Here is a 25,105-nt window from a genome sequence, read left to right as displayed (position 1 = left end):
AATTTGAAAGTTCAGAAAGCAGGGAGAATAAAATAGGAGGGATGCAGGGAATAAAAAGCCTTCAAGTATTAAAGAAGTGAGCAAGAAGAAAGCTTATGTTGTTCCCTTTTCCCCTCATTTACAGTCTGGGAGGAAATGGAGGAGTCATTTGTGGCCTCATCAACAGGGGAAGGAATGGAGGTGATCGATATGGTGGAGCATGAGGGCTCAGAGATACTGAACAATTCAGCGGTGAAGGATCTGCTCCTGGATCTGGCTCTTCTCCTCAGGATTGTTTTTTGGGTTTTTTTATGCATGAGCTAGAGCTTGAAATAATTTCTGTGATCATGAATGATGACAATTTGAACAGCTACCTGTGTTTCATGATCACCTTCTGGAAAATACAGCTTTTCCTCACCAACCATGTCCCAGGGAACTGAACTAGAACACTGGAGACAAGGGCAAGGACCCTGTGCACATACTGAAAGTGTTTTTTCTTTTCTTCTTTCTTGCTTCTTGAGAAACAAACAAACAAACAAGTAAATAAATAATAAATTCTCAGTAATTTTTTCTAAGCCAGACTTCCCTTCTTGCACTTCCCATACGTTCTTTGCGTAAAAACATCATAGCTAATAACAAGAATTATTCAACTCACCAATTTCACCAGTGACCCTGTCTTTTAAACAGAATATTATTAAATCCAACATATATTGGAAGAACAAGAAAAAATAAAGCATATTCCAGGGAACTGTACCTCCCCATATACTTAACAAGATAGATACAAGAAAAGTTATACTCCTCAAAATGCATATTGTCAGTATCTTTTGCTTTTTATAAACACAGAAGCCAAGTAGACTCAGAACACTGAAATAATGTCGATATTATACACTTAGTGTTATGCAATGTTATTTGCTTTGAACATCTTAAAAAAAAACCTGTCTGGACATGCTGCTAGGAGAAAATAATTGAATGAGTGAAGGGAAGGAAGACTATACACTGTTTACATGGCAATGATAAGTACAAGCCTAATTTTGTTACTTTTATGATGGTAAATAATTCAAATTATTTTAGTATTTACATTTATTACTTGTGAAGTTTGACTAAGAGCATCAGACAACATTGTGAACAGTACAAATACAGAAAAAAGATAAAGGCCTTTAAAGATAAATATGATAAAGCATTTGCAATCAAAGTAATTTTTTTTTTTCAGAAGCAAACACTTTATTACTATTTTTGTTAGTTAATGAAAACAATATCTCTGAACAGTCCATTCTTGGGAAACATTTTGCTGTATTTGTCAGTACTTGAAAAGGATTAACACAGTTATTTTTAAAATGCTTACATTGATAAGGGATGTTTCCACTTGCCATCATCTATTCCACAAACAATCCCCGGCTGCCAATATAATGAGTAAAATAAAAATGTTCCCATAAACAAGAACAGTTTGAAGAGTATGCAAAAGGTGTAAGTATTTTGTATACTTATTAACATCAGTAAAGTTTAGAACATTGGTATAAATTTTCTAATTATGAGAGCCTGAAATAGATGTAATTATTACATTGCTCTTAAGAATGTACTTTAGGCACTTCTGCTACCCCAAATCATGTTGTTTCTTACTCTGTTTTTGCTCTAAAGCAAATTAAAAACAATACCTAACATTCAATTTCAAGTAGAAAGTAAAACCCTGCAACAATTCTATGCCTCTGCTTGGATGGTAAATATTTACAAATGTAGGAAGAGAACCAGGTTCAGGATGCAGAGAAGCTCTTAGAATTCTAGTTGTTCAACCTTCAGAAACTTCTAGAAACCTTTGTGACTCTCCCATACTGCATCCTCTACCATATCCTCAACCCTAGACACTTTAAAAAAGAGGATTTTGTTGGAAAATAAATATAATCTGTTCCCAGCTCCCCAGTTACCCTCCCATTAATGGGGAAGCCTTCCTCTTTCCTCTTATGTCTGAGTTTTGCTGATGAAACAAAAACAGAGCAGAGAAGGCCTCCAGTAAACTTCATTATTAAGTTACTTACCTTTCAGCCTACAAGCTGTAGTCACTGAGTCTTTCCTAGCACCTGTCTCCATTTATTAGCAAGAGAAGAGAAGAGGATTCTTCCCTCTCTTGTAAGTTACATGTGGTTTGCACAGTAACCCACAGGATTTCCCCAAGAGCTATTGTAAGACACGAACAAGTCTTATAGCTCCTGTTTATTGACTTGCCCTTTCTACAGGACTGTGAGGCTGCTGGAGCAGACAGGCAAATGCACTAAACAGAGGGCCTACTAATGCAGCAGTCTTTCTGTTCACAGCTCCTCACAAGCTGTTGCCTACTGGAAACTGCCCAGTCACCTTGCTGCCCTGGGACTTGTCACATATCTGGGACAGAGCACTGAGAGCCTTGGAGGAGATCCCTTCCTTGTGAGATCAGTTTAAGAATTTCCCTGCCATCAAATGCTGAGGAAAGGATAACAAGAAAAGGAAGGCAAAGGAGTGAATAAGAGCACCATGCCACCCTAGAGGCCCTGAGAAGATGGTCATATTTCCATGTGTCAGGCCTTCCTCTCCCTGGGATCACATCTCTCTTCCTCCTCTTCCATGCATGCTACCAGATGCGGCATTTTTTGTCTGGGTTCATTGGGGTTCCACTGGGACACTGGAAGCTCTTGGAAAAGTCCTGGCTATTGCTGACAGGCCCAGAGACACGAAGTGGCAAGGGACTATGTGGATCTGTGTTCAGGGAAGACTGGAGCTTCTCTGGATCCTGGTGTCCACACATTGCCTGAAGGGAAGCAAAATAGAAAAGTCAGTTTGGCTGAAAGTCCTCATGTAAACAAGACTTAGGGTTCCTCATGCCTCTGCATGTGTCAGAGGGCACTAGAGAAAACAAGGAAATGTGCATTCATGGCTGACAACAAGATTTTCTGCGGATTGTTTTCTCTTTCCTTAAACTTCTCTGTCCCCATTTCACTCTCTCACAAGTCATCTGCACTTTTTCTATACTGCATAGTCCAGAAAACAGAAAATTTAGACCACCCTGGCTAGGCTCATGCAACCTTGGACTCTATCTAAAACGTGGTAAAGAAGTCTCAGTATCTAGATTCAGCTTCTTAAGTGAAATCAGTGAGTGCTCATCCACAAAGGAGTGCACTTACACAAAATCCCATTACTACTCTAGAGACTTGGGGAGGATTATGTGACTTTATTGGTGTTAAACTAGCAATCCAAGTATTCATTCTCAGGATTTCCGTCATTTTTTATCAACAAATGATGCAGCTGCCATTTAGACTCTAAAAGACCCAATAAGCTGTTTTTTTCATGCACTGCTCTGACTTAATAAATACACAAAACTTCTCCCTTTGCACAAATAGAGTGACTTATAAGGATGTGATTTTCTGAGCACAGAAATCCCACCCTTTTATCATGGGGAACTTGGCAGCACAGCTGTGCATAGCTGCGCAATTTACTGCAGTTTCCCACAGAAACAGCGAACTATGGGTGCATGTACTTCTAGTTCTTTGTCTCTAAATAACATTTGAAACATTTTTTTCACTATCAGTCAATCAGAGTGACGTGACATCCAGCTATGCACCATGGCAGAGAAGTGAATAAAGGAAGGGAGGGACAGAAACATGACTTTTACAGTTATATTTTACTGTCCATGCAAAAGATTGCTCACAACTGCAAAAAAGTACTCAGAGGCTGGCAAAGAAGCTTGCTTTCCTTGACACAGTTGTCTGCTACAACTTAATTTTGGTGGATTTCAGTGCTTTGTAAAAGATATATTTGCAGACAGGCCTTTTGTTAGCTTGAGATCCGTAACAGGTTAGGAGCTGTAAATATGATTTTTAGCTTCTAAATAAGATTCTGGATCAGTTCTGTGAAGAGGAGGAAAAGTGATTGAATATTGAGAAAGACAAACTGTAAGGGTGTGGAGGAAATGAAGAGTGAAAAAGACACATGACTAGAATTCATTACATGAGCAAAACTGAGGTAGAAAAGTTGATCGTGTGAAAGTCCAATCTTAGGTAAATCCTCTTCTTTGTCCTTTTTCAGCCAATTCTTATAGGCCTGTGGAGAGATAAAATGGATAATTATAAATCTTTCTTAGACAGTATCACAGGTTCATGTCTTCTGTCAATGAAATCTATCAATCTAATATATATTTAATAAATTAGCAAGTTTGTATCTCTCTCCTCATTCTGAGGCTCTCTGCTGCTGCCCATGCCCTTAATAAATCTAAAGTGGGAGAATACTACATAATTACTTTCCTTACCATTTCAGATGCTGCTACACAGATACCAATATACACATTGTCATAGGATGTGGTAATTATAATATGAGAGAGTGAAAATTATTAAAAAACAATCACAAGTATTTGATTATGAATTAAAGACTTTCTGCTGCCCAATGTTCTTCATGAAAGAAAGTAATAAGTACTATTTTAGACCTAGGTATCTCACACCACCCTCAGCAGGTAAACTGAAGTACTGCATGAAGAAACAAAAAATTCTCTCTAAGGTACTGCTGAAAACCTTGCTATGGAGTCATTTCACCATCACACAAAGTTCTGTTTCATATCTCAGCTTATTTCCTCAAGTATAACATAAACACATATACAATAGCATGCTTTTATATGCATGATTTAAACAGGGAAGTAAAGGTGGTGAAGGGAACAAATTGTCTTACATGGACATATTGAGACTATGAGCAAGGATTTGTGAGGAACCTTTCTCTGAAATAACAGAGGACATGCTGGGCTCATGCTCCACTGGCACAGGTGTGCAAGAAATCTGGAACTGGAGGGGAACGTGGGAGAAAGGAGTAGCAGGGTAATCTTGTGTGTTATGTAGTCAGACCATGAGATTGCAGAAGGAAATCACAATACCTGGTAAGCGATGGCGAGCCCTCCAGTGTCAGCTGTATTCTCCAACAGTGTGAAGGTGCCATTGACATTAGAGCTGTAGCTTTCATACTGCTCAACCAAGCAGTCTATAGAGCTTTGTAGTGCACTCCTGTTGCACGCAGGACAGCCCTCAGGCAACACTGTGGGGGAAAAAAGTCCTAGAAGTAAAGCTATTTATGGCATTCACCTGTGTTCCTCATTCTAATCACTGATTATTCCTAGTAGCCAGCATGGACTGAAATATGTTTTCCTTAAGTTCATCTACCTTAATAATATATGTATATATTGATGTAAGGACTAGGAATTCAGATCCTCTAAGGGGAAGTACCAGTGGGACCTAGAAGAGTAAATGAAGACACCACAGCCAGTACCTACCATAACCATAGAATGAGTGAAGAATTTCATGTGCCATGAAGACCCCGATGGCTCCAAAATTCACAGCGCTGAAAAATAAAGATGAAAAGAGTGCTTTTGGAAAGAAAAAAGAGGGCAGAGGAGCATTCTTATACTAAGCACAACTGTGTGCTCCACAGGAGTGTTCTACTCTGGGACCACACAGAAACACTTTCTATGTATTGTCACTCAGGCATGTAAAAGTGCAAAGACCAGTGCGAATTATCCTACCTATGCTTAAAATTGTACTATGGGCTTACTTTAAAGTATTTGTTGCTAATAAGCCATCATAACAATGAAAAGTCTATGAATGAGATTCTGCCTTTATTAGCTCATTAATAATGACAGGTATTGTTGTTGTTGATATATGTCCTTATTGAACCTCTACTGTCTAAACTGCTGCACAAACAGCAGCTACAACGGTAACTATACAAAAGCAGGATGTTTGGAGAAGCAATCTTGCAACTTTTGTCCAGTGAGAAAGGATACATAAAACTGGCAAGGCAAATTGAAATCATGATGTTTTGACTGCAATTACTCTGGTCTAGCATGGGCAATCTTGCTACAACCAAGAAGTTGTCCTAGAAACCTCCAAATGGAATTTCTATGGTTCTATGCAATGAATTTACCAGTACTATCACAAGGTAGAGAACACTCAAAATGCATTTCCATTATATGAAATTGTGGGCTTATTCTTTCTTCCCATACACTGTTTAACACTGCTGAAGCATGAAATTTTTGTACTAGATCATTATTCCATCACTGGGAACTAATAGTAGCTCTATAGGTGATAACTTATAAATTTTACCCAGAGAAGCTGTGAATGCCCCACCCCCAGAAGTGTTCAGGGCCAGGCTGGATGGAGCTCTGAGCAACCTGGTCTAGTGGAAAATGTCCCTGCCCATGGCAGGGGGGAGGAACTAGACAATCTTTAAAGGTTCCTTCCAACCCAAACCTTTTTACGATTCTATAATAATTGTACTGCTTTGCTGAGTTCTTATTTTAAAAATTATCTTCACAGTCACCTGAATTGGCTTTTGCCAGTGAAGTTTAAACTCTGGAGCATCATTTGAGAAAATGCTATTATACCAACTCACCAAAAGCTGATAAAGTTTTATTTATCAGTCCACTCAACTGAGGCGACAGTGAGAAAAATGTACTTTACTAACCTGAATACAAAAGGAATAAGAAGGCATAGACACTTTTTCACAGAGAAATATAGTGACAGCCCATGCCACTGGAAAAAAATTTCTTTTCTACTATTCTTTTGAGATGTCCTTTTCTTCATACTATAATAAATTAATTAAATACTCCAAGCACTAGAAGATCACCATCGAGAAAATAATTAGTTTTAACTGAAACATGTTTCTTTCGAACTTCAGCCTCTTGCCACAATGTGAGCTTATTTTTCATACAATGGTACTAGAACTATAGGCGAAAAGAACATAGAATTATATGTTTACAGTCAACTGTTTGGAGTGCTTTTATTATCAGAAAAAATATTGCTTAAGAGATCTGTTCCATATGATGAAAGAACAGAACCAGAGGAGTATGGTCTTGAGAAGTGTTGTTATTGCAGGGGAAGACTCAGAGTTAAAAGTCTATTTGCTTACTAGAAAGGGTTTCTTTAAGACAAAGATAGAAGAACTGTGACACATTTGAAAAAGACTTCTGACAAGAAGTTGCTCTATGAGGCTGCTATTTTCTCTGGGTCAGATTGCAGGAATCCTTGGAATTTAGAAAATGAGAGGCAAAGGTGGAATATCTTTGCAGTTAACCTACATGTGACTTCTGCCTCTTTGCTCTGGAGTAATATCTTTGTGTCAGTTGAGTTTCACCTAGATTCTGATTTTGCTTCAGCAGAGTCAATGAATCACTCTCTCTCTCAGAATGTATCAAGCAGTATCCATGTGGCTTTAGAAAAAGCTGGGCTTCCCTCCTTTCCTGTGTCTTTCTGGGATGCAGTGAGAGAAAGAAATTAGGGACAGACCACCTGCTAAGATTCCTCCTAGAAGCATGGTGCAGCCCAGGGACTACATTCAACTTGCACCTCTGAAGCCCCTCCATACCTGGGAAACTCCATGTGGAAAAAAGGACTGCGGAACATTCCAGCCGGAAAGACCACCATGTGGTGGCTTATAGAATAGTATGAATGCACACTCCAGGGGTGCACATGCCAGCTAGAAGCAAAATAAAAAGAGAAATTAGAGAATGTACTAACGCCTTATCTCACACTTTGATCCTTTCCTTCACTGAGCTTGCCAAAAAAGCTCAACTGTTCACACAGCACCAGCAAATGATGACATTCACATTCTCTAGAGTTTATTTGTTAGAAATAAATCTTCAGTTGTTTACAGATTATCAGAACTAATAGCTTAGTTTTCATAGACATTCTCCCTCATAATTTCTATGTCAAGTAAATTAGGATTAGTAGCCTCCTGTGAAGTCATGCATGGAATACTGTGCAGGAGGTGTAAGGCCTAAGCCCATCTGTCAATGCTGCCTTCCTTCTAAAGCATCCTATGTCCTGCCTTTGAGGTGACTCCACCAGCATTCCTGTCATCACGGTGGCTTGCTGTTGGCTTTATTAAGAAGTCCAGGAGAACCAGCTATCCCCCTTAATTAAGGGAGCATGGCAAAAAAGTGAGTTTTTTTCAGAGGTGCTCTCTTCACAATGATGGGTACTTTGGTAGCATTACTCAGGCTCAATGAAGGACAGCCTGCCAGATTCAAGGTTTCTTTAAAGCAGGATGCAGCAAGGCAGACTTGCAGCAACATTCAGAACTGGTGAAACCACTTTCAGAGGTATTGAATACAATTCTGCCCACTGGCTCCCACCTGCCCTTCCTCCTCTTCCACAGTAAAAGAGAGATATACAGTTATCACAGTTCTGAGTGACCTACTCTAACTAATCCTGCTTTGAGCAGGAGGATTGAATTAGGTGATCTCCACAGGTCCCTTCCAACCTCAGCTGGTTCACAAGTATGTGGTTTTGTTATATTTTTCAGATCACTATCTGACTTACTTTTTCTGTGGGTTATGCTGAAGGAGCTTCAGGTAGGAATTTTCCCTCAGTACTTTCAAGCAAGCCACCACATTGAGGAAAAACGTGTCTTCATTTATCTCCAGCTGAGGGAAGAGACAGGGAATGTGATTGTCATAGGGTATAAGTGAGGAATGAATTGAACAATTGAGAAAAAGAAAAATTAAGAAAAAGAAAAGTCCCATGGATCAAAAAAGGCTTAATCCGAACAGAAACCAATGGGATACTTGTAGTTTTTTTCTCTCCCATTTCTAAAGACCTTCAATTTAAAATATGGCAGGAATGTTATCTGAAGGCCAAACAGAACATACAAACAGGTAAAAAATTACTTTTATCAGGCCAACAGGTCTAAATAAGAAACAGTATAGGCAACAATATAGAAGCAACAGATAATGATTCTGTGGTCCCACGTGTTCCCAAAAAATGAACTGTAGGAAATGTGCTCCAGAGGTCATAGCCTCTTTTGTAAGCAGACAAGACAGCAGTTGATACAGGTAAACTGCCAATAATGAGGCAGGCATGTTTACATTATATAGCTCACTTTCTGGTATTCCAGGTTCACTTTGTCAGTCTGGAGTATGTGAGCTGGATAACCAATCTCCACGTGTAGTTTGGACACCTAAAATAATAACAAACAAAGAAACATCAAGAAACTTGATCAATAGGAGGCTTCACATTCTGCAAGTCCTTTTAAAGGCTATTTCTAACCAACGTGAGCATGATCTGTGAGTCAGCCCTTCAAAAGGACAGCTTGTTTCAAGAAGACATCTTGATCTGCTGCTCTGCTTTCTCAGCTCTACAACCTGAGACCTAATGTTGTTCTATTATTTTTCTTTGTATTGTCTTCTGCCATCCAGCTTTTTAGCTTTTAACCTTACTAGATGTATAAAATTTAATTATATCTCAATAAAATTATTCAGAGTATTCATGGACAGACAAAAATGGAGCCACTCAATCAGCATATGTTTCCATTCATGCTGTCACTTATAAAACCACCTTCAGTGTTTAGTATGAATAAGACATCTGTTTAAGACTGTGTGCCTGTAGAAGCAGGTAGGAATACATAAAGGTGTAGCTCTCTTCCATTCCTTCTCCAGAGGCTTCAAGGAAAGGAAGGCCTCAGTAATTTCTGCCTTCTGCACGCACCAAGGCTTTAGCGTTTTGGCGAGTCTGTTCATCCATCCACTCCACCTGATCCAGGCGGTCACAGAGGGCATCTTGGATCACAGAGAACATCTGCTCAGCCTGCCATGGAGAAAAGAAGGCATGGTCACAATTGCACGAAGACATTGCTCACTCTTAGTTACCATCTTCCCATGTTCTAGCAATTCAACCACAGAATAACTGGGGGAAAATTCCATTTTGTGTGTGTGTGTGATGAAAGAGATTTCATTTTCTACAGTGATTTAGCCTTAAGTTATCTGGAATCCAGTTTTTCCTCACAGGGCTCACCATTCTCTCCCACACACCTTTTCATCTGGCCTCTCACGGTACCTAAGAGGGAGACAACTCCTTCTCATTCCATTTTGAAGAATTGCCTCCCCTCTTGAGCAAAATGAAAATTCAGTATCCACAAGTATTTCTTGCTGGTGTCTCCCTTTCCAAAATTATGGCAATCTGATTCAACCCTTCTCAAACAGGAAATCTTTTCCACACTGCAGGCAAGTGTTCTTTTTACGGTAGATCCACTCAGAATACTTTCAAATGACTGCTTAATATCTTTGCAATTGAAAATCTTATTGAGATATATCACATTGATGATGAATACTGTTAATACTCTTATTCTAGGGAGTTTACAGAGATTGCATGTATTTGTAGGGCTATCATAGCTATTGGTGCTGCACACAGGACTTTTCTAACAGTTGAGACAAAGATAATAGCGGGTATTTAGCACTGATTATTTTAAAATGACACCAATGTCTTGTTCTGACATATTCCCAAAATAGGAAGGGAAGTGCATAAGCAGAGGGTTAAAAGGTAGGAAACCTACACATGATTTTTCTGCCTTAATGTGGTGTTAAGGTGGTATGTCAAAAAAAGAAAGAGGCGAAGCTGAACTCTGCTTATGGGTTAAGATGATGAATACCTACAAATTTCTTGGTCTGCTCAGGGAAAATTTCTTGCACAATCATCTTCCCTAGAACTGGCTCAAAGAAAGAGCTGGTATCAGACAAGCACTTCCTCCAGCGCTCAGCTGGGATCTGTAGGAATAAAGAAGTAGAGACATGTGAGAGTGAGGACAAAGAAATAGGAAATCACTAAAATTATATGTAGATATGTGGACAGTAGCACTGTCTAAAATTGAAAGTAGTGAATAAGTAATGTAGTTCTATTTACGGTACCACAATAAAAATTTCTAGTAAAATATTTATTTCCTTACGATTTACTCCACTTACTTTCCCTCAAGATGCAGATTTGTACATTAGCAGAGAAAAAGCCATAGAAGAAAGGTGACCATCTATATATTTTTCCCTACTCTATGATACAGTACACTGAGCTCTCTAAACTTTTGTGGGTCATATCTACTCACACATTTCTTTTGAGGAAAAAAGAAGCTCTTAATGACCATGAGAGAGTAGTTTTTCTCCCCAGAGCTAAGAACTCCATCTGTCTAAGGTATCAAGAGAACATTCAGAAGGCATGAGCTACAGTGTTCAGCTGTTGGGGAGGCTGAAGAAACTGTTAAAAGGCTAACTCACCATTCTAGACCCCATTTTTCCATAAAGGATCTTATACAGCTCCAGGCGTGCATCTTGGAATTGACTGTCAAGGGCTGGGGAGAGATTCCCAACCAGACAAACAATCATATAAATGTGAAGGACCCTGTAGACAGAAGATTGAAGGCTGGTAACCATAAACACAGAAGAGAGGTAAGTGTCAGAGGAGTAACTTGAGGCAGAGAAATCCTAGGAACCTGAACAATGACAACAAAGAACTCTGAATGGAATACAGCTGGGGCTATCAAAGAGGGATGACTGACATGAGTTGAATACAGAAACTCCCCAAAACACTGTGGAGACTTAAGAGGTAACTCCCTGCTGGGGCACAGAATTCTTTATGGGAAGTTGGAGAAGGATACTTTTTAGGACTGGGTGAAACATATAGAATGTTATGAGAGGTCTGTGGGATTATGTAAGATTTATGATGGCATGTTTATGGGAAGGACCAAAGGCAGGGAAAGGGAAGGATCATGGTGGACTGGGAGAATATATGTGGGAAAATGGAGAGGAAAGCCAATGAGAAGGAATGGTTGAGTGTAAACTGATTGCCAGGGTGTCTGCCCAACTGAGCTCTGCACATGGAAGCCAGGATTTGTCCTCCTATCTTATTAAATGCTATTGTTAAGTAACATTCTAATCACTGTGTGTGAAGATGGAACTAAATGCTGGAGAGATGACAAGTCTGAGAGTTGACTATTGGAGGGACTTTGGATCCAGCTAGCTTCTGGAGAGAGCAGCAGGCTGAGAGCTGGCTATTGGGAATACTAGTGGTTGGGAGCAGGTACTGAAGAGACCTGATAGTATAAGTGTGCTTGTAACAGGAAGGCACCAAAGTATCAGCAACCAAAATAGGGCTGCAAGGCTCAGGGAATCATATATTCATGTGATATACCCAAGTGAACACCAGGAGATCTTGGCCAGCTTCTCTACAGAAGACTAAATACCCAAGACCTGCTCTTGGAGTGAGCCACATCATGCGTGTGCACACACATATTTCACTAGTACTGACCAATCCCGATCAGCTGGAGCTGCGGAATAGAATCAATTCTGTGCTCATGTTGGTATGAGTGCTTTGGGTGCCAGTCAAGACACTGTGTTCCCTCTCTGTGTGACACACATTAATATATTATTTTAGATGTATGTTCATACATGGTGCATGCATATACAAACCTATTGGGAATATATGCTAAGCCATAGCACTGGCCAAATCTGTGGATATAAGCCTTGCAATTGTTAGACTACTGGATTCAGTAGCCTCCAACACAGCAGCCTCTAATCTATTAAACCTATGGTATTTGAAGAAAATATTTCTTGGGGCATGAAAAACTGCAACAATAGATATTGGCTCCTACCTTCCCTTGTGCCATTTCTCGATGAGCTTTGACATGTTGCTTAAGTAATCCATGTCATGCACTGCAATTGGCTGAGAGAGGTCCATTGGCGCAGGATGGAACACAGCCTTGAGACACGCCAGCCAGTCGATAGCAGGTGCCTTCTCCTGCAAGTAAAACAAAGCTTACATGCTGAACTATGAATCTAAACTAGCTCACAAGAAATAATAGGGAAACCAGGATAGTCTTCCCAATAATGTCAAGAGATACTTTCCACAAGTTAAATTGTTTTTATGATGTGCATCTTGAAGATGAGAACTGACTTTTTTTAAAGGGAAGTAGCACTGGGAGGGGAGAGAGTTGTGGGCCTGAAAAAACTCTGTGAGTAAAAGAACATAAGTTACTGGGTTATTTAAAGCTCAACAGGCTCCAAGTGTAATTTGCAAGACAATGGCGTTTAAACAAAGCATCTCATATCTCTTTTGATCTGGATCTTCAGAATGAAGTCATGAAAGTCACATGTAATTGTGTTGCTCAAGCTTTAAGGCACAGATACCTGCAGCTCCCTAATGGTAGTGCGAAAGAACAGCATCCCCCTCTGCTGTCTCTTCTGCAGTGGAGTGACAAAGCGCTGGAGGTTAGAGATGAAGGACAAGGTCAGGGAAAAGGAGTCAGGGGGACCATCCTCTGTCCTTCCAAGTAGGACCCCCACTTTCTTCAAATACGAAAGATACACACGGAGAACCTGCAATACAGAGCATATCTTCAATGGAAGATACGTGACCAAAAATTAGTCACTCCATCCATCCATCCATCCATCCATCCATCCATCCATCCATCCATCCATCCAGAGCCACCCCATCCCTAAAATTGCCCTCTTGCTGCAACATCCTTATGTAATTGTTCATGTGGAATACCCTTTGCCAAGTACAGCTCCTCTCTCAGTGAAGAGCAGTGAATTCCCTAATGATTCTTTTTCTGTCAGCTCACAATTACTTCAAATACTAGAATAACTTTAGAGATGTAGGCCTATATCTCTGGAGTCAGAGGAGAGAAATTCAGTGATATAATGAGCCAGTATTTTAATGGACAGAAAATGTCAACTTCTTGTTTCTATTTTCATAAACTTTCAGATATGATAACTCAGGAGGTTTTGGGATGATTTTTCTGAAAGGCTCTGATTGAGAAACTGACATAAGTCAGTTTTCATGAAGTTCAGAAACGACAAAGTGCATTTTGTTACAATGTCCCAAGGTCAAAGAACTATTTCCCCCAAAATATGTTCAAACACTTTAAAATAAGCTGAAAAATGCTAGATACCCCTCCCTGCAATACACAAATTTTGTTATAAAGCCATATTTTGGACAAAAACATTTTTTAAAAAACATTCGTTCAAGGCAAACACTAAAAGGAAGCCCAGGTTCAGGAAAAATTGTAACTATAAAAACTATAAAAAATTGTAACTATAACATTCTAAACTAGAAGTTTTAAACCTGGTGGCTAAAATGGGTTGCATTTTACAATTTATCCTTTGGAAAAGTTGAGTTTTGTAAAGAATTCCTTCTGGAGGCATTTTCAGAGGTCACTGACCGTAACCCATGGAAACAGACCACTCTGAACCAGGAGGCAATTCAAGGAGATCCCTACATCAAATAGCTATTTTTACCTTTCTTCAGCCTCTGATATGTTACCTCAAGATAATTTTTCTCTTTGAATTCACTCTCAAGTGGAATATCAAACTCAGGATGGTCAATCTGCAAGAAGGAGTAAAGAAAAAACATTTTCAGAAATGCAAATGTGAGGATATTTTGGTATTTTCTGTATCATGGAATTTGAGATGCTATTAACTTCCTTTTACTTTTGGAAAATGCTTGCTTAGTTCTTCAAAGAAGGACACAGGCTTAACTTGAGCAAGTCTTGGTCTGACTTTTTACTCACAATGCTTCCTTAATAATGCTCTTTCTTTAGCATGCTCACCTGGATAATATTGGTCTTGGGGTCAAAAGGAGTGGGTCCCACATGTACTCTAAAAAATGGAAAGGTGCTGTATCTGCTCATGAGAATCTGAAGAGTTTCATTAAAATCTTTTGTTTCCCCCACACCTGTGTTATGCCATCCACCAACCTAGAAAAAGACAGAAATGCTGCAAGTGAGAAAAACTGGTTGGATCTGTACTTACAATTTTTTTCCTTTTACACCTATAAGCTTAGTCATTCTGATAACTAAGAAGCAACAGAGCAAAAGCACCAGGGGAAACTCATGAGGTGTTCTACATATCCTGCTGGCTTTAGAATGACCTGACACTTTCCCTTAAGCAAAGCAATGAACTGCAAAATGACAAGGAAAAGGAATCGTAATTAATAACAGAGTAAGGTGTGCAGGAAAAAAATGCTGGATAAGCAGGAGACAGGAAATAGGTATCATTTTTCTGAAGACATCTGGAAGGACAAACAGGGATCAGTGATTACAGGTCCCACCTCCCTGACAAGCAGATTCACAGGTGGGCCTGTAGTCTCTGTTCCTTTTGCTGGAAGGTTCTGCATCCTCTTTGGACACACAGCATAAGTGCTCTTTGCTGGAAGGAAGATGCCCAGCCCTCCCTGGCACCAAGAGGAGTCTCTCAGAATGGAAAGAGAAGATTTTCTCCTTTAAACAAGCTCTCCTGGCAGCCTGGATTACTGAATGATCATCTCGTTTTAGACAGAAAAATTTCATCCATTTGCAAGATGCTCCCCAATCTGTGAGTCAGATCCTACTGAACCAAACTTTTGAGATGAAACATAACCCCTCTCTGTAGACTTGATTTTTTTACCATCCTTCAGTAATATATAAGGTTATGAGGAGAGATTCAGGTACCTGATGTCAGAAAATCAGTTCTTAAAAAGTTCTTAAAACAGCATTTAAAGCTAGAAGATTTATCACTTGGAAGTTGGGCTGTGAACCATGACTAGGGCCAGATTCTATGAAACTTACATCATACAGGACTGTATGACCACACCTGCCCACTTTCCTTCTCCCTGCTGGAATTCTCTTCCTGAGGGAGAGGAAACAGCACAAACATTCACCTCATTTAGGAGGTCCTTCAGTGGCTGAGCTCCTTGGGATTCTATTCGTTCAGTATCCATGCAGGAACGATAAAATCGTATTGCTTTCTCCTTGGCTGAGCCTCTTATCCCAAACTGTGGACTTTCTGAAGAAAAAAGCAGATTTAAAATTTTAAAAAGCAATTTAGAAAGAAGGTGGGACAGCATTGGAGCAGAGAACAGTTTTAAGAACATTTTACAAATGCATCCACATTTCCCACAGTGACCCAAAGCAAGGGACCTTCTGGCACCATGACTCTTCCTGAGGCCAAATATGTGAGGTTTTTTGCATGGAAACAGGAGCATAACAGGAAGTTGGCACATATCTAGGCTTCAGTCCCCCATGGAGGCAGGACACATCACCAGAGTGCACATTCAGACTAGCACAGCAACAATGGCCTACTTTGACAAGGTAACAGGAAAATGGCTTGGGTTGCTGTCAGAATTTAAAGCGTGACTTTCATCTGTTACACTTGGCAAGAGGAAATAAAAATGTTTAAAATGCAGCTACTGTAACATGACATGCTCAAAAAATAAATCTGTACCTGTAATGATAGAAGAACGAAGAGAGGGGACTCAGTCCCTGTTAGGAATGATTTTGCTCTCAGTCACTACTATTGTCAGATCTGACCAAGGCAGATGCTGAAGGTAACACACCAATCATCTGACCCTACCTAAAAGCCTTTTCAGGATCAACAGGTTTTCTTCCAACAACACATCAAATACATTTAGTGATTCTTCTCTGGTTCTACTTGACTGTTTGCCTTCCCATCTGCCACAGGCATATTTGTAGAAGTTCTCACAGGGGTTAACAGTGTCATTCCTAGAATTCAGAAGTCTTTCCAACAGAGCAGGATCTGACTCAGCATCACAGGATCCTGAAGAGGAAGTAAATAAGAGAGAACTGAGAAGTAATAGTAGAGAGTGAGAATAACTACAAACAAAAATCTTTTAGGGGACATTTACCCCAAAAAACTTATTTTTGGTACAAGCTCCTTTGCATGCCGTGTTGAATTCTTTGTAAGATATTGCTGAATGGAAAGGAAGTGTGTTCTCTCTTTCACATCCCAGGAAGACTGTCCTCTGTTTGTACTATCTAGGCAGCCACAGGTTGGATTATTCTGCCTTCTCAAAGTCTTTCCTCTGAATCAGCCAAATTTGGCCACACGATAAACAAGAAAGCAACTCATGGTGTCAATATATGATGTAAGAGAAGGACATAGCACAGAGAAAGAAATGAGATCAGATTAAAAATGTGTTTTTTCAAGTATGGGAAATATTTTTCAGCATGACATTTGTCAAAAGAGGACAAGGATATTTCTAGAATATCTTGCTTTGATCTATAATTTTCTTTTTCTAAACTGCTTCAAATTGCTGGTTATGCATAGTCATTTTAGTTCAGTATCTTATATCAACAACAGATCAGATCAATTATTTACTGAAATAATCCACCTGTAAATCAAAGTAAGTCTTCCCATACTATGGTTTCAAAGTTGACATGGGAGAAGATAGGCAGAGTGGAAAAGGACTAGATCTAAACAGATTTTCCTTGGTCTCTGCAGTCTTTAACATATGACAAGAGCTAAAGAAAAAAGCTAGGTAAAGATTCAAGAGAGCTTATTTTGGAGCAGGGAATGTCTATATCCACCAATATAAATGCACCTTCTGTATTGAGCTTTCTATATGCAGAGATATTCACATGAACCACTCTGCAGATAGCTCTTTTGCAAATTTGGAAGGCAAATTAATGTTTCTGATCTATACTTCCAGCTTCTCCATTAGCAAGAAACTCTGACTTTTGCTTTTACTCTATGACTGCACTGATCTAGGCTAGAAAACCAGGACTGGACTTCAGTCAGAGATAGAAAGGCAAAAGAGGAGCTCCAAGTCTCAGATTCAGTTCAGTTTCTTGACTGCAGAGAGACCAGAACAGACTGATGAGGTGCAATACAATATAATGCTGTTCTCCCTCAAAACTGGGCTCAGGCATATTAAATAGCAGGCAGAGGAGGATAGACATGGAGGATCTCTTCTCACTGTGACTCAAGGAAGAGGTAGAAAAATGTACCTTTTTAACAAAAGGTGCTATGATTCCTGGAGATTCTGAAAGTGTGATTCTTAATACTGATGTTAACCTTAAAACTCAGTGGAGGCAGGTAAGAGAGAAAGGGATCTTAAAAATGGGGTGGATGAGGAAGAATGGAAAAGGGTATCTCATATTATACCTAGAGCACAAGTCATCACGAAGTAGGTGATAAGCAATGTAAAGCCAAGGAGAGTACTGACAAGAAGCGCACACAGAAGTAGGCTTTTCCCCTGAAGGCATCGTTCTTTCTTTGCACCTGTTCTCAGCTCCTGGTCACAGGTCTGAAGAGACAGAAAAAATCAAGAAAGAAAAATTCATATTAAGGTTAGCACTAATAACATACTCCATCTCCCACTTAATCTACTAGGAAATCATTCACACGACTAGTGCCAAAATACCAATAATCATCCAAGTCATCTACATGTTGTACTCCCATGGGCTTTCTCTCTTCACTTCCCCATTTTTTCAAGCTATAACTGTTGCACAGTATTATGAATTACTCATTGACAATCCAGCTTGCTATGAGGAGACTTCTCCCTCCATGGTTCATTCTGGTTTATGGAATCACCTTGCATATACTTCCTGAAGATATCAAAGCCTTTTTGAGTCTATAAAGCTAATAATAGGATGGCTATGACTGGTGGTTGGTTCTTTATTCTGCTAGAGTCTGGTAATCTGAGCACTAATTTCAGATCTCTCTTCAAGAAATAAAGTACTGCATCCGAAGCCCTGTAGTCCAATTCAAGTGAGAGAAAAGATTTGTTCTATTCTAGAAACTGAAGTAAACTGTAAATTGCTTAGATCCTATATAGAGACAGGTTTTATGCCACTTAAATTTAGTTTTCTTCATAATCTAGATGTCTCATTTTGTCTGTGGAACAGGCTAGAGACATAATGAGTACACCTTCTGTTTTAGATATCTGTTTTAGGATGAGCTGAAACATTCTCCAGAGTTATTTGTCCTTTTCTCTGTTGGCTGCAAAGGAAGCTAGATGACTATCATAAGATATATCCCTAACATCTACCTACCTATAGTTAGATAGTATGACATTTTCGCTCCTTCTGCATACTTTGATGTACATAACACTGGAGAACAGCAGTTTATGAAAGAACAGACACTGGAATGCATACTGGTGATATATAAGGAAAGGGAAAGAACTGAAAAAAAATGAAAAGTTAAATGACTGAATAGGAGTATACAATGATAAAAGGGAGGCAGAATGGGGGAAAAACCAGAAGATAATGGAAAACCTCAGCTGTAGCAAACAAGGAGAAAATCTCACAGCTGTGAAAGCTGATGGAAGTGCTATTGGAGAGTCCTACATGTCACTGTCAGGGCCTGGCTTGTACTGTCCCTACAGGCTCAAGTTTATCTCCCTTTTCTATCCTGATCCTTTGATAAAAGAAATCTGTTTGAGAAATCTTATCAGGCCTCGGAACTCTTTGAGGAAAGCCAAAAGGCAGCCTTAGTGCACATGCCCACTTCTTCACTTGGCTGTCTGCAGCTCTCCTGTGCGGTCTCCATCTGAGCTCTGCTGCAATGGCAGCCATGCCTTTGTCTGGACAGGCATGCCATCGATCTGGATCCTGACCATCACCTACAGACTTGATTCTGCAGGTTTCCCTTGGAACTGTCTCCTCACAAGGTACTTGCCTGGCAATCTGCACTCTTGGTTGACCCTGGGCCCTGTCACCAATCCTACCTTACACCCCTCATGCCCATACTGAGGGGGGCACCCCTTGCTTTTTAAGTCATTGCTTCTTGCCTGCCTTGTCATGACTCTCAGGTTTCAGATTGTCACCTCTCTTCCGCCTTTGCTGCTCCCTGACATGCAGCAGCTAAACTGCATTCGTCACCACTCTCGGTATCTATGTTCTTTGCCACAAAAGCAGGAAACATGGATCTTGACAAAAATCACAAGAAATGGAGCAAAATCTTTACAGAAATGTAAGTATGTCACAGTATATGCCCCTTCTCCTAAGGGAACATTAAGGAAATGAATGAGTCTGCTGTTAATCATCTGTACTAATATATGATTTATGACTTCTGCACAAAAACATTAATAGAAGGGAAAACAAAAATAAGCAATAGAAAAACAGACCTCATCATTTTCTAATCTTTCAAATGTGAATTTTATTCAATCTTGAATAAAAACCTTTCAAAGGCTTTCAACTCCTGGAAATTACTAACAAGAGTTGAGTGCCTAATGCTTTTCTCCTTTAAAATCCTATTCTTCTGACTTCTTCAGGAAAGATACAGAATAATCAAATGGAGAGCAAGTACATACAAGTGACATTAGAAGTTGCTAGATACAGAACATGATCATACTGGCAAAGTACAGAGTACAAACTACAAAGGATGAAATCCAAATTCCTTTCATAAGTCCCTGTAGCAAAACACTTGTTTTACTCCTGGAGTAAGAGAGTAACCGTATGGCAACTGAGTGAAAGAAAACTAGCTTAGCTGGTAAAGGAAATACAAAAACCACTCTTTGGCATGCAAGCCTTCATCTTTCACCCTTTAGGAAAGATTGAATGATTTACATTCACAATTCTCTTGACTTCTCAGCTGCAATAAACTTCTTGTTTTTAACATAGAAAATCTGGCCTATTCCTATAATGAAATAGTAACAATTTTGCAATTATTTGGTTTCATGCTATCAGAAGACATCTGTTTCTCTCTTTTGAGTCATAAATGGCATGACTGTGGAGATACTAGCAAGAAACTGGAATTTCAAGACTCTCTGTTGAATTTCTTATGAATTTTTGGTTAACAGTTGGCCTATTTCAGGCCTATGCATGATGTTTATTTTGAAATCCAAAATGCATCAAATAAGAGAGTTTTAAAAATGTCTAAGAGAAACAGCACTGCCCCCCTCAAATCTCCATTGTGAAACAACTAGAGAAGTACCTGGCTGAGAGCAGCATGCCCAAAATAATAACACAGCACAAAACAAATGACAGGGTAGTGGAAATTGGTTGTGGACCTCTATGTAGAAACTGGATTATGGTCTGTGTTATGTGAACCATAAACATAAATATTGTTCTTGAAACACTTCACCTTCCATAATAAATTCCTTTCTAATCTTGCCTCTCTAACTGGGATGGGATTTGAGAGAAATTGTGGACCTACATAAACAGAGAAAAAAGAGGAGGGCAGTCATATTTAGTCCTCCTTTATGTCTTTTTCATGCCAACAGCTTAAACAAATCTAGATAGACAAATACCTGCTTTTTCAGTACTCTTAGACAGATACTGACCAGAGCAAAATCCCTGTCAGATGCTTGATCTAGAATGAATTTCACTTTTATGCCACAAGGGATTAAGTGATTCACAGGCACTAAAATACAGACCTAAGGCAGTGATTCTTGGCCAAGGCAGAAGTGTGAATTTAACTAGATAGACCCAGAGGTGGCATACCAACACTTCCAGGGCACAGGATACAGGAACATTACATAGCTTATAGGAAGCAGCAGCACTTTATTGTGGTATGTTTTGAGACCTGATTGCTTCATCCAGCAAGCAGCATATAAAGATACAAGTGAATGGTTTGAACAAGCCAGTGGAAAAGGATAAAAAGAGTTCAACCTCTGACAGGGTTTTTCTTCATAGGCCTCACTTATGGGTGAGAAGAATAATCAGTATTAGCATAAAGATGAATGCAATTTCCACTACAGTTTCAGTCCTTTCATGTTTTTAAGCATGTGCAAATGCTCAAATGTAAATGTGTTCACTATGGCTAAGTGAGAACAAACGGCCGTAAAATCATTAAAAGATTAAGTCTAATAACTGTAAATTATCAAAATGTATGACTTAAAATTAATGTACTATATTTATCATCTGACTCAAAGGCAAGTATGACTTGGGATAGCATGACAAGTACTGTTATCACTAAAGCAAGAACTGTTTGATACAACTAAATCAGCCAAAGAATTTGATTTTCCTTGAGCATCTCCTTCTTTTTCTTTGTGAGCTGTTCCTGAATTCTGAAGGGAGTTGAAGTTACTCTCCCTAATTCTTTCTCACCTTGCATTTTCACAGTGTTTAGTGCTATTACAGAAACATAAGCATCTAGCTTTCATGAAAATAAAGTAAATTTTAAAAAAGAGATCAAAGGAAGAGAGAAATGAAGTTATTTTTCATAACTGTTTACCAGATAATGTAGCAGTATTGTTTTTCAGCCAGTAGATTATTCATGAATTACTGACTTTGGCTGTTACCCAAATCTTGTTTATCACATTACTCACACGGATGGCATATTTTCAGACTAATACCCCAATATCACAAAAACCTTCATTTTCTAAATTCATCTTTTGTCAGCAAATTATTTAAGCACATAAATTGAGCCCATTAAATGCCATTTGAGAAATATTTTAGCCTGTGTTTCAAACCGCTCAAATTAAATATGAAACAGAAAGGTTGCTGAATTGTATTCTGGAGTACTAAAACTGTGAAGCAAAACCATGGCCAACAACTGAAATTATGATTATGGTTTGATCTTCATCACACAGAAATTTTGGAACGGATATACAAAACAAACATTTCTGCAAATTCTTCAACTATAAAAACTCAGACAAGATAAATATAAGTGACTGTTTGCATTACAGCCACAGTCACACTGAACAGATCTCAATGTAAGAACACATGCACATTTCAGTGTTTGTATTATTTAGTAACACAGAACACTTCATTTATCTCTGTTGCCCTTGAATGTTTTGTACTTTTTCAGCAATCTTGAGCTAACAGTTCAGTTCAATGCAATTTGTCTGTAAATATGCAATTAAGACTTTGCTAGTTATTTATATAAGACATCAAAGCAGAAAAAGGACACCACGCTACATGGGAAGCAATTAGGCTCACCATGTCATTCTCACATTCCAAAAACTATGCCTTGCTTATCCACAACTATTTATAGGGAGAAACTGCACATTTCTATGTAAGTACTTTCTAATAAAACCTTGATGGAAAAAATGGAGATAGAATAAAATATGCCATTATAATTTCTATTATTATTGTTGTTGTTGTTGTTATCATCATTATTACTACTACTAATAGTTTTACTATTACTATTATTACTTGTTGGTCAGTACTTCAAACAGAGCTCAGAACGGCCATTAGGGTGACTAACAGGAAGGGCAAGAACCCCTAAATCATCACATCATATCCCAAATCATTAATTCTGAGACCCGGACAAGACCTTTCTGGATATAAACTGTGAAAAACTCAACTACCTCAGTCTCCCAAGGCAATAAGCAGTGTAGCTATGAAAGGGGAAGGAAAAGAGAGGTGTGCAATGAAGCTCCCTCAGCAGATTACAAGACAGACCCATTTCCTTACCTGTGGAACAGTGCTCATGCTTGTCACCCCAGCAGGCTTTGCTCCTGTGGCTACCACAGTTGTGAACTCTGTTTACTTGGTTGCTATCAGTCTTCTGTGCCCACACGCTCTGCTGAGTCCAGAGACAATCTCTTCTTCCCAGCTTGGCTGTTTGCTGTGGGGAGGAGAAGTGAGAAGAAAAGCTCAGAGACAAACACCCTTAGAGAAAATGGGAGGGAGGGAAATGGTGTTTCTGCAACTCTCCACCCACCTTCTTAACACCTCTACTTCTCATAAAAGGATTTTTCCCTCCCTTCTGTGTCTCTGTGACCCACCTGCCTTTCTGTCTCTTGGAGCTCCGCGGAAATCTTTTTGAACAGAAGTATGTGATTCTCTATCTCCCTCAGCCTCTTCTCAGCTAGTCGCTGTTTCTTTTCTCTCCAGCAGTCTCACTATCCTGCCCACCCAACAAGCCTGTTTCGGTCTGATATTCTCCCTGCCACTAGCCTGTTTCAACCTGCTGTTGCCTTGGGGCCCGCAGGCTTCTGCCTATTGCTAGATAGTGTGGGCTAGGGATCCTAGTGCTCCTCCTCCCACGAGGAAAAGCCAAGGTGCTGACTTGCTTCTTGCTCTCGCTCTCTCATCTGCGCCCTAGTGTCCATTCAAGGAGTGAACACATCTGACTTTTTCTCTTTCCCATTAAGAGTCATAGAAAAAGAAAATCATTAATTACTGATTCTATTTACAGTTGTTCATTGCTTCTTGGAAGATGGCCAGCCTATGTGTCTTTGCTTATTTAAGGAGGAGTATTGGGAAGATTTGGGAGGGAGGTTTCTCTGCTTTGAGGACTGGGAAGCCAGATTACTTCTCTGAGACATTAAAAACTGAGTAGGAGAGTGAGACATTGGGATTTGAGACCTTCCCAATTGGCAACTGTGAGCTGAGAGGTAGTGGGGACCAATTTGGTATCAGCTTCCAAAGTGCTTGAAAAAAGCAGAATACCAGGATGGGACTGTTTGCCTCCCCAGGCTGCAAGTCTCTGAGAAGAACGTTATATCTTGGTTCACTAGTCTGAAGATAATTTGATATCTGCTCAGTTGTTCAGAGCTCCTATCAACCTGATTTTTCCCTATTTCTGTAGTGCTTGCATAATTTAACACTTTACTGTCACAACAGATTTCTTATATGGCTGAAATGAGTTACTTACTCCCAGTTCTTTTTAGCATTCAGGTTACTGGTAGCTATATATTTCTATATTTACCAAACAGCTCTAAATACAGTAAGAAAGTTCTTGCATACTGACAAAAAGGTCCCTACTGACCTTTCTTTCCTTGCATCGTGTCACTTCACCTTAACATCAGAATCCATTTGCAAATACTTCTCGCTTAAATTGAGATTTAATGAAAGCAACAAAACAGTCTTTTGTTAGCCACAATTGAGATCTCACAGTGAAGAGATCTTTGTAAACTATATGGACAAATTTGTTCATGACAATATTGAGTTTATTTATCTGTCTTAACTGTATCTGAACTCTTCCACCTTCATAATTACAGCATCTAACAGCTGCCAAGTTTTATGTAATGAAGTAAATTTTACTTCTCTTTTCTCTATGAAAAGAGTTTAAAACTTACCTGGGCAAGGAATTTATTGCCTTTTTTTATTATAAAATGGTTATGATGTTTTTGAACAAAATGTAATTAAAATTAGAGCAAGTAATAAGAGCTTGGCTGAAGTATTCACTTTTAAAATAACACTTGAGAAGACAAAAAAAGCCTTTGGTGGGAGGAAATGATTGACATTAATGTCATTTCATATACTAGTAGCTATTAAACAGGTATTCTCATTTCCTCTTGATTAAATGAAATTTTACCACATAATTTGGCAAAACATTACATTGATATTGCCACACATGCTAGCTAGAAGTGGATTGTCCCACACATGCTAGCTAGAAATGCTTTGAATGTGTATGTATGGATGATTTTTACCAGACTTGTAAACTAATCAGGACACATCCTTAACAGTAGATGGATCTCAGCTTCATTTCAAGAGTGCATGGGATGTTTCAGGAAAGGAAACCTGAGAAACCCTCTCTTTCTCAATGAAGAGCACAGCTCTTTGAATTGCATGTTTCAGTGGTGCTGTGATGCTGAGAAAGCTGCCTTCCAAGATCTAGTGTGGTGGTGATATTTCTTCTATGAAGGCATTACATACCATAGTAACATCATATGTTGGATCTAATAGACATTATTATTGG

At 39.2% G+C, this 25,105-nt stretch overlaps 1 protein-coding gene across 7 annotated transcripts; it reads right to left on the bottom strand.

Annotated features, from left to right (window-relative positions):
- Window positions 1–458: 458 nt before the first annotated feature.
- KEL (Kell metallo-endopeptidase (Kell blood group)) lies at window positions 459–23,612 on the bottom strand. Of its 7 annotated transcripts, XM_059465962.1 has the most exons (20): window positions 23,187–23,371; window positions 22,873–23,026; window positions 18,565–18,693; window positions 17,675–17,816; window positions 16,124–16,327; window positions 15,432–15,556; window positions 14,344–14,490; window positions 14,058–14,120; window positions 12,923–13,111; window positions 12,388–12,533; window positions 11,015–11,138; window positions 10,406–10,516; window positions 9,462–9,560; window positions 8,857–8,934; window positions 8,298–8,401; window positions 7,342–7,452; window positions 5,255–5,322; window positions 4,862–5,019; window positions 3,952–4,044; window positions 459–2,755 (listed from the first exon to the last, which is right to left on the bottom strand). In XM_059465962.1, the coding sequence occupies exons 4-20, from the start codon at window positions 17,688–17,690 to the stop codon at window positions 2,579–2,581; spliced, it is 2,013 nt and encodes a 670-aa protein (XP_059321945.1). In that variant the 5' UTR covers window positions 17,691–17,816; window positions 18,565–18,693; window positions 22,873–23,026; window positions 23,187–23,371; the 3' UTR covers window positions 459–2,578. The 7 variants fall into 7 exon arrangements, with proteins under 7 accessions (XP_059321945.1, XP_059321942.1, XP_059321944.1 ...); XM_059465959.1 differs by lacking the exons at window positions 18,565–18,693; window positions 23,187–23,371 and adding an exon at window positions 23,585–23,612; XM_059465961.1 differs by lacking the exon at window positions 18,565–18,693 and having other exon boundaries at window positions 12,923–12,997; window positions 23,187–23,374.
- Between the last annotated feature and the right edge of the window lie 1,493 nt (window positions 23,613–25,105).

This window comes from Ammospiza nelsoni, chromosome 2 (genome assembly GCF_027579445.1).
Source record: "Ammospiza nelsoni isolate bAmmNel1 chromosome 2, bAmmNel1.pri, whole genome shotgun sequence".
In the NCBI taxonomy this organism is placed as follows: Eukaryota; Metazoa; Chordata; class Aves; order Passeriformes; family Passerellidae; genus Ammospiza; species Ammospiza nelsoni.
The sequence above is the reverse complement of the archived record's forward strand: the minus strand, read 5'-3'. Positions and strand labels throughout refer to the sequence as shown.